General features: G+C 33.7%; 1 protein-coding gene across 1 annotated transcript; it reads right to left on the minus strand.

Moving 5' to 3' along the window:
• Positions 1-1,347: 1,347 nt before the first annotated feature.
• LOC135225837 (ATP-binding cassette sub-family C member 10-like) lies at positions 1,348-10,242 on the minus strand (the record flags this gene model as incomplete). Its single annotated transcript, XM_064265372.1, is given in 3 exon segments — positions 1,348-4,478; positions 9,203-9,342; positions 9,999-10,242. Coding segments are annotated over 3 exon segments (487 nt in total), but the record flags the coding sequence as incomplete, so codon positions are not given.
• Positions 10,243-10,464: the final 222 nt, after the last annotated feature.

Raw genomic sequence — 10,464 nt, forward strand, 5'->3', positions numbered from 1 at the left:
TGAGATTCCATCTCAAAAAAAAGCACCCTGGTATCAACGTTGTCGTTTTTTCTTCACAACATTGGCTTTTAGCAGTGTTACCATACGCAGTTCTTCTTTTTTACGTTAGTTATGATTTCATGATTAAAATGTGGAAAATTTAATGGTTAGACTGCATATTTTCCGATGTACAATTATTTTCAGTGACGTAAATAAACTACGTCACTAGCTGAGCATAAAGTAATTATGACGAAGAAAACTAAAGGATTTCAATAAATTTCATTTGTATAAATAAGCAGAATATGTTTTATAACCTTATTTTCATAACAAAACATAAAAAGGCAAAGTGATGAATTTTATTCCTCAGTGCCGTGGCCTGTGGTTAGAAAAGCCACGGAGGGTTGCCAGATGTCACCAGAAAGCCACACTAGTGGAAACAAAATTCCTCAAAATGGCAACCCTGCCTATTATGCCCAAGAAAACTTCTGACTGAAGTTTGACTGTTCTCAGGCGTCAATTACTTTCTAATTGATGCTTGAGAACAGTCAAACTTTGATCAGAAGTCTTCCTAGGCATACCATGGTGCTTTTTCTGAGACGGAATCTCATGGATGCCACCTTCATAAAATCTAGCAACCCAGAGTAGAACTGAATACCTCCTCACACCCAGCTGATGCGATATCCGTTTTGTTTTAAAGCCAGATTGCTTCAATGACATATCTCTACTATTATCTTTTGACTCAAATCACCATCTTGACCCATATTAAGGTCACACGGGGCAATCAAGTGATATGTAGGCAAAAATTGCTTTGGAAGCGCTGACCAAAAAATATATACAACCGCTTATTGAACCTCCAAACAAGTGACCGAGTGCTCTCGACTTGTCAGTGTCTAAGCTCCACCCCTTTCTCTACACCCTGTAAACAGCCTAATGGACTGAGGAAATTTCTTCGTAACTTTTCAGTTCCTTCAAAATTTGACAAGCTATTAGGCTGCTTGATGCTAATATCTTGTCGAGTATTGTAATTAGCCAGCACATGATACAAAGACAGAACATGAGATGTGCCTACTCTATTGTGGCTGAAAATGGGTAGTACCAGTTAGATGTGAATGGGTAACCCTTCTCAACTTGGGTACTTCCTTTGTTTAATCAGGCCGGTCCAGTGCAAACTCAACAAGCTCACAGAGGAAGAAGGGGACTGCAAAAGGTTGGGTCAGGCCATAGGCCTAGGCTTTAGGATCTTGGTTTTATTATTACTATGATTACTTTGGTAGATGAAACCTACAAAAATTAACATTACAATAAAAACAAATGTTGGCTGATACCCTTGAAACTTAGGAAGATATTAATTGGTAAAAAATAAAAAAAACTAATTCCTTTTTTTAATTGCAGAATGTACAATCAGTCACCTCAGTGGAAAACATGACTAGTATAGAAATTGAATTTCTTTAGTCTTGTGTAACTGCAGTTTACCATCCACCTTTGTAGAATTCTATAACAACAACAGTTTATGCCAAGATTATCACAGTGGTTTGAATACAGTTTTTTTCTTATCCAACCTGTCTCCTTATAACATTATCAAAAGCAAGGTATTCACAGAAATCCACAGACAACATAGCTTTGGAATGAAAATAAGCACAATCCCAAACTATTATTTAGTCAAGAGACCTAAAGATCTCATTTAAGATGTAAAAGTTTGGCATTTACAATGGACAGCAGTCTCCAACACAGAAAGAGAGAGAGAGAGAGAGAGAGAGAGAGAGAGAGAGAGAGAGAGCGAGAGAGAGAGAGAGAGAGAGAGAGAGAGGAGAGAGAGAGAGAGAGAGAGAGAGAGAGAGAGAGAGAGAGAGAGAGACGTACTACTGGACAATGGATATGATAGGTTAGGTTACTTATATGAATAAAATACATTATTAAGTGAAATGTGCTAAAAACCATACAGCCTCAATTCCATAAATTATTACTGTTCTTTGAGGGGAAGAGAAAAGTGGGACATTTCAGCTGTTCTAGAAGGGAACCAAAGGGAAGGAAAGGAAGAACATTTCTGTTTCCATTAACAAAGTATTGAAGAAACCATTCATAGCCTGGTGATAAATGATTATGAGGTCATTTCTTATAAGACTGGTTTCTAAAAAGATTAAGTATAGGAACTTTTAACCAGAGTCATTCATGGACAATGGACATTAATAACGTTTTAAATTATTGCACAATTATTAACTAACTAAAGTCTGAATAAGTTGAAAAATTAATATAACAGCCTTTACCAAGATTAATCACTATTCCACATTTTTATAGGAGACATTCAAGTGGTTTGCTTAAAGACACAAAAATTCAAGAGGAAGACAAATTTACAATTATTGTGAGTGAAATTTCAAAGTGAGTGCTAGCTTCAGGGCATTTGTTTTTAATTTAAAAATTAAATTTTGATTAAAATATCAGCATATTTCTGAGTTTTCCTTTATATTTAAGTCTGTAATCAAAACCTGAATTAGTAATAAATCTGAAATGATTAAATTGGATGACATATAAGGCACTCAACTCCTTACTATAGAGCATTCATGAGCATATTTCTTGTAAACTTAGAATTTATGCCCTGCAAGTGACCAGCTCAAGGTTACATGTTACTTTAGTTCTTGAAACGAGAATTAAATAAGATTCAGATACTGTACAGCTAATGGCTTCAACATGTTAAATTAATGGCCAGAATCATATACCATCAGAACACTGCTAAAAAGGTATGACATTATTTTTCTAAAAGTAAATATGTAAAAGATACTTGAATTGTTATTATGCATTGGTTAAAATACACGTGATTATCTTGAATACACTGAAATGCATTCCTGAATATTCCTTCATTATTACTTGGTTAAAATAAATGCTTTCAGATACTATTTGAACTGTCTTATTCAATAAATGTTCACTATAATCTATCTTGAAAGCATAAAGTTTTGCAATGACATTATTGGATAACATAAGACCCTTTTCTTGAGTGTTAGTCTTGGTATATACTTAAGAATATAATAAAATGTACATATAGCTTAAGGACTTTAAGTGTATTTCTTAACAATATACAAAGATCTACACTCAAGAATAGCATCTAATTTCATCCTCGTTTTTAAAGACTGTAAATGTTCTTTATAGTATTATTACTTACAATTGAAAAATCCAGATAAAATTCACTGAGGACTTTACAAACTGAAAGATCTGTTCCATTGTGGGTGACAATTATTCTACCAATACTGGAAACATGAACAGTTGATATGTATACAGTATTGAAATTACTAAATGACCTAAACTTTTTAAATACATTAAAATAATTTGACAAATTTTATTTCTCATACACTGGCCATGTTAGAAATGAATTCCTTAGAAAATATAGATCATCATAGCAATATTCTGTTCTAAAATGTAAATAGCCTATATGTGAATCATGTTGAGGAACTGGGAAAGTACATATTTTAATATAAGTCTTTTCTCTATAACAAAGTTTCATAGTAGATACTATATACTTATAAGTAAACAAAATTCAAAGTTATAAAAATATGCAAATATAAAAAAATATTCCTACTCTAGTAATTTTTCTCATGGAAATGCATGTGGACTCTTTGAAAATAGATTTTAGTAAAAGATCATATTCCTGAAATAATCTTAAATCGTTGCTAAATATATTAGTATATTGATGAGAAATACCCTTTTCAAAAAGCCTTGCACTAGAGCAATACGTATATGTTTATTACAGGTATTTACAGTCATAACTACTGCATGAAAAAGACATTTTTACAAATCTGATAAAAAAAAATACTATTACTAGCACTTACAATATAGACCTTATGCATTACGTATGTATCAAAACTATAATCAAAACAACTGTAATCACTTCTCAACAATTCATATTCAGCAATAAAGGTTTCCACTCTGTAATGATGTTAAATGTTCTTTCATAATAAAATTGAAATACAATGTATTAATCTAAACAAATTTCCTAATATTTGTAAGACCATAAAAACTCTTACCTCAAAATAAATTCCAAATTCATCTAAAATATTTTGCACAGCACTGTAGAAATTTTAAGTAAATCTGAATAAAAAACTTCTTGAAATCCATATTTAAATTAAACTTGTCAAAATCTAAGTTTTCCTAGATAGTGACAACACCATATACATACTGTAATACAGTATATAAATGACACTGTTTAATCTTACACAATCAATTCACAAGATAAAGGAATTTTATGAATGGACACTGTCTGCTGGTACACTATACTATATGAAATAAAAAATAAATATCTTGAGAGATCAAGTTACAAAAGTTACATGAAAAATCATTTAGTCTTTGGAGTTTAAAAGAAAAATACATTGAATTTTATTATTATTTTTGTGTAACACTCTGATTGCTATTACTGTGAATGAAGAATGGAATAGAAATGAGATTCCCTATTGCTGAGCAGCTCTGTTGGCCGACCACTTTCTACCACTTCTCCTTCATCCATGACAAGTATTCTGAAAGAAAGGCACCATAATCATTACAAAATCATCTAGCTGGCAACAAAAGATATCTAAATAATACATAATAATCATATACTACCTAAAGTCATCAGCTAAGCAAGGGACTACTGGTCTTCATTACTACAAAGTATATCTTTATGTTGGCTACAAAATTCTAAATCTGTACCAATCCCAAGTCTCTTGATACACTATCAGCTTCTATTAAAAGCTCTGTTAACCCTTTTGCTTACAGATGACTGACATAGATATCATCCAAATTTAAGTTCTTTGCATTTTGATGGTGTACACAAACAAAAAAACAAAAATTGCACAAAACCAGTAGACAAGATGAGAATCATTTCTGGTATTTTTATACCTATTTATGTGTATGTTTATTTGTTTTGTAATGTTTAACAATTCTATTGTATAATTACATCATTAACCTTTTTTCTGTGTATGAAAGAGAGAGAGAGAGAGAGAGAGAGAGAGAGAGAGAGAGAGAGAGAGAGAGAGAGAGAGAGAGAGAGAGAGAGAGATTCAGCTGCCAAATTAAATACAATTGAGCCATTTACTTTGAAAATTGTAGGAGGTATGCATCTTTAAAAAAAATATGTATATATAGTTTTTTGCTTGTATCACATGGGTAACTGCTACTTTTATTATGGGAAATGTGATCCTTCTGTGTCATAAATTTTTTCATATTTTGCTTGCTATAATTAAAACTTTTTTGCACTGCAATAATTAGGTCAATTTTATATGGGTGTGCTAGTGGTAAAAAAATGAAGACTATCACAATATATTGAGCTACAAAATAAAACAAAACTGAGCAGTCTACCTTGAAAACTGTCAGAGCTGTGCATCTTTGAACTTAGAAAGGTATAAACATTCTTATACCTACCACTCAAGTCACTGCCACTTCCCAAAGACGATTTTTCAAAAGGGGCATAAGCAAATTGGATAAGTAAAATTAGCACTAATTGTAACTGAAAGAACAATGCGTATTGGGAGAATACATTTGGTTTTGTATTTTAACATTTATTCCAATTCACAAATTATCCAGATCTATTCACTGTGTAAAAAGCATATCTGACACTCATCTGTTAATAACCCATTCCTGCCCACCTGAAGTGTTGTTATCCAATTCTGTATTAATTATTCAGTAATTTCTTTCTGGAACCAACTTTTTGAGAGTTGTCATATGTTCTAGAAGAGATTTCCCTATCACCATTGGACAAACATTCAAAGTCACAAACCTGCTGGAACCCAGAAACCTATTTATCTTCAGACTTGATGGTTTCACTTGAATTTATTTTTCAACAATGAAATATACAAATAATTCTGGGTTATAACAACATAAACATACTCAGTCTACAGTATTGGTCCAATCAAAACAAAACGTCAACATACGTTGGTTGGAAAATCTGAAAATTGCACTCCATAAAAAATTAGTATTTTTTAATCAATTACATCCCATTAGCAAACACATTTATAGCAAAATTATTGCTTCTACGTCAAAAATCAAACATCACAATTTAGGTATAAAACAAACTCCCTATACCTAATTATTACATTTTTCATGATTATTTCCAAAAAATATCAACAATTTTTCTTTAAAATTTCAAGTTCATCACATCGCTTTTATTATTTATAAGCCTCGTAAAGATGCTCTGATTGCTTTAAGAAATAATTCAATTTGCAGACAATAACACTAACCAGAGGCGTATATCAGTTATAGTTCGGATGTACTGAATTTTACCAAAAAACATTTCCATGCATGTGTTTTTTTTGGCCTGGGTGAAAATTTGTGTACCTTACACCCTTATATTTTCGCCCTGTGCGCAAGAGGGTTAACACTTTGGTTCAGTTGTGGAAAGCAGGTATCAAAATACAACTATTAAGTCAGTTATGAAGTGCTGATGTCATTTCCTTAATTTTCAAACACATGATTATTTCCCTTTCTTTGACTGGGTCCCCCTGAAGAATATAAGAACTTCTTTTTCTCCTTCCTGAAAATAAAAAGATTTCCTCTGTTGCACTAGCCCACCGAATGATGGGTTTCATGGCTCTTCAAAGTAGCAAAGACTTCTGTGGCTTGATTACTATGGCATGAATGGCAATCACAGCATGATTAGTAACTTCAAAGACTGTGAAAATTAAATATTGCTTATTACAGCTCTAGCTCTGGGACATGCAGGACTTCCAAAGGTCTCTTGACTGGAAGGGTTAAGTTCTTTGTTGGAACACGACAGTGTCTGCAGTCATAGCTGAGCATTCTGAAAGAGCTGCAAATGTCACCCCAAATTTCATGACAGGGTGCTATTGGGTAGGTGAGATGTGAAGAAACTTGAATGTCCTCAACAGATGCTACTTTTTCATGTGCTCATTAACCTTACCCACTAAAATCGTGATGCTACAATCATCTCTGACCATGGTAGACCGGAGAAAGACTCATTATGTGAAATCTTTCCCACAGCTTTGGTCAACAATTACACACTTGAAAAAGTCTTCAGCATAGCAGGGCCCATGTCATTTTACTTCCTGGGACATTCTTTGTCCTCTGCAAAAGATACTGCATCTTCAGAAGACTACAGTAGTTAGAAATATCTGTTGCAGTCTTCCTTCCTTGGTGAAATCACTATTTCTCTTGGAGATGTTTCCTTGTATATGTTCCCCTAGCATTGTTATTCCAGAGAGATCTTGGATGAAGGCATGAGAGGATTAGCTTATGAGCTGTCAGTGTTAGGCTGAGGTTTTCACTAAATTTGATGGTGACAAAGGAAAGATTCTGACATAGCTGTCCAATGACTTGGGCCTCTTCAATCTCTTTTATCTAACACAGAAGCAATACCTCAAACATTATATTACAAGTGTCTCTTTTATGAAAAAGTTTTCCTCTGCTCTGATCTGTCTTTTAAGAATGATCATATCGATCTGGTTTTTCATCAGTGGACAATTGAGGTCTCAAAGCACTGTTATCTGAGAAAAATAACCGAATGCCATGGATACAAAGAGCTACATTTCTCAATGTTCTTGGTACCATGACAGTTACAAGGGCGTCTGGTAGTATTCATTGCTCCAATGGCCCACACTGAAGCAATGGTTTAATGTGCTTTAATGAATCTCAGTGGCCAAATGTAGAATGGGGTTTAGACTAATCACTGGAGGGAGAACAAGTGAATCCTTGAAGAGAAATGTAGAAAGGGCATAAGTAATGGATCTGTAGTGGAAGAAAACAGCCCAGGAGAGTATACTGTACTCATCAAGAGCATCAGGTGTAAAGGTTGGTACTAAATGAAACAAATGTAGTCTATTCTATTACAAGGGATGAAATCATGAAAAGGGTGATAATGAATGATCCAAATTCATCACAATTCTACAATATAATAATAAAATACCTGTCCAATGAGCATTATGTAATCATAATTTTCCAAGAGGGTTTTTGAAAATATGCCTATCATATTGTTAAATCTAGGATGTACAAAGATATCTTATTTTGGAGCAAACAACTGGAAACAAAATCTTATTTTGGAGCAAACAACTGGAAACAAAATTTTATTTTGGAGCAAACAACTGGAAACAAAATCTTATTTTGGAGCAAACAACTGGAAACAAAATCTTATTTTGGAGCAAACAACTGGAAACAAAATCTTATTTTGGAGCAAACAACTGGAAACAAAATCTTATTTTGGAGCAAACAACTGGAAATAAAATCTTATTTTGGAGCAAACAACTGGAAACAAAAAACTCCTGGAAATATCATTTTGATGTTGCAAGGCACAGTCTGATTTTCAGGATGACTGGTAATGACATATGAGTACTGGGTTTTCCTTAGAAGAGGAATATTCAACTGGAAGAAACTATAATTCTTTTTCTTTCAAGTATGTATAGCTTCACATCCCAACTAATCTCATGCAGGAAGTGATGAATTTATTTATTCATGCACAAACATAAAAAAAAACCAAAAGAACACTTTTAGATATCAGCTTTATGAAAAACAGAATTAAAGAGTGGCAAAGATTGCACCTGAGGTGGGAACTTTCCCTGTAGGGTGGTGATTTCATACTCAGTTAAATACAAAACTTTCTTCCAGCAGTCAATTAAAAAAAGCTTGTTCCTTCTGGTTGCATCTGCATGAGGAAAAATGAGATGTCTATAAGTCCTTACTTGGAGCTACTACTTATAGTGTAAACCTTGGCAAGAAGATTAAAATTCTATTAAAATAAAAATGATAGCAATACTTACGTATATATAGTAAATAAAATATAAGTTAGATATTAACGTACGGTGGATATTGATTTAGGGTTGAATATAGAAATCAACTGAATTACTAATCATTAAATAAGAGATGAGTTGAGTTGAATATAGAATTTAGGCCAAAGGCCAAGCACTGGTACCTATAAGGTCATTCTGCGCTGAAATGGAAATTGACAGTAAAAGGTTTCAAAGGTGTAACAGGAGGAAAACCTCACAGTTGCACTATGAATCAAGTGTTAGAAGAGGGTGGAAAGTAAGATGAAGAAAGAGAATATGAAAGGATGTACAGTAAAAGAAACAAAAGTGGTTGCAGCTAGGGGCTGAAGGCACACTGCAAAGATCCTTAAGTAATGCCTACAGTGCACCACAAGAGGTTCACTGATGGCACTAGCCCCTACAGGATTAAATAAGAGATGGAATGCATAGTATGACTAAGAAAAAGCAATGCATCCCTTAGTTACAACAAAGAATTAAACAGAACACACCTGTCACAGTCACGCACAGTATGAACACGGTGGGCAATTATGAGAACAGTCTTGTTGCGAAATACGCTCCGTATTGTCTGCTGAATTTGCTCGTCTGTTTCATTATCTAGTTGAGAAGTTCCTTCATCTATGCATACAATCTGCAAAAGCAATATAATTGACTTATAATTTCTAGCTTGAATTACCTAAAGCATTACAATTATATAACTGATGGCAACATATACTGTATATGTACATAGTAGTTCAACATGAAATATAAAAAGTAGATAACAACCAAGGATGACTATTTTTTGAAGGCTAAATATAAAAGTGATTAAATTACCAATCAACAACCAATAGCAAGGAATGCATACTGTATCTAATTTAATTACTAATATTTACAGTAAATATAAATAAAACTACATAGTAAGTCCCATTACAGCTATATTTACTGGTTCATTCTTAAAAATTTACAAAAGATTACTCATGACAACTTGTATGTTTATTTGTTAAGTACAAAAAAGGGAGTAAATCCTACACCTGTGCTCATGCAGCACTTGATTAAACAGAGTTCTTCCAAAAATACAGGCGTATAGTTTTGGCAAAATTGCACTCAGGGATGTTCCTGTTTCCATGGGGTGTCTAAACTGTATGGACAGCATGAGGCTCACATTTGTTAGCTTCTCCTAGGAACTTATGACTTGTTTCATGTGGATACCTAGTTCTTTTCCCACAGACTGCTTCCAAAACAATCAGGGCTCTAGAGGAATTACTACAGGAAATTTCACTGACTTACATCTCGGTATTATATACACACCTTGGTCCGACATAATAATGCCCGTGCAAGGCAAAAAAGTTGCCTCTGTCCTGCTGACATGGATCGCCCTGCTTCTTCAACGCGAGCCTCTAGACCTCCAAGGGTTTGTACTAAACCACCAAGGTGACATGACCTAAGTGCCTGCCAAACCTGTGTGTCTATTGAATCTCCATTTGGGTCTAAATTTTCTCTAATGGTTCCACTGAATACAAATGCATCTTGAGTGACAATAGCCATATTAGACCTGAAAGATTTAGAAATTATTAGATAGCTGTAATAGAACAGATTACATACAGATTCTGAGTGAGTGGACCTGAGAACTTTACTCAGTTATGCAGAACAATAATTCCTGTAAGGTAACTTTTTATGGTCACAGGCTATTGTGTTTTACAAAGATAAATTTTTATGGTCAAGGGCTATTGTGTTTCACAGCCCATAACATATAACAATCAGTAATTTATCTTTA

This window comes from Macrobrachium nipponense, chromosome 13 (genome assembly GCF_015104395.2).
Source record: "Macrobrachium nipponense isolate FS-2020 chromosome 13, ASM1510439v2, whole genome shotgun sequence".
Lineage (NCBI taxonomy): Eukaryota > Metazoa > Arthropoda > Malacostraca > Decapoda > Palaemonidae > Macrobrachium > Macrobrachium nipponense.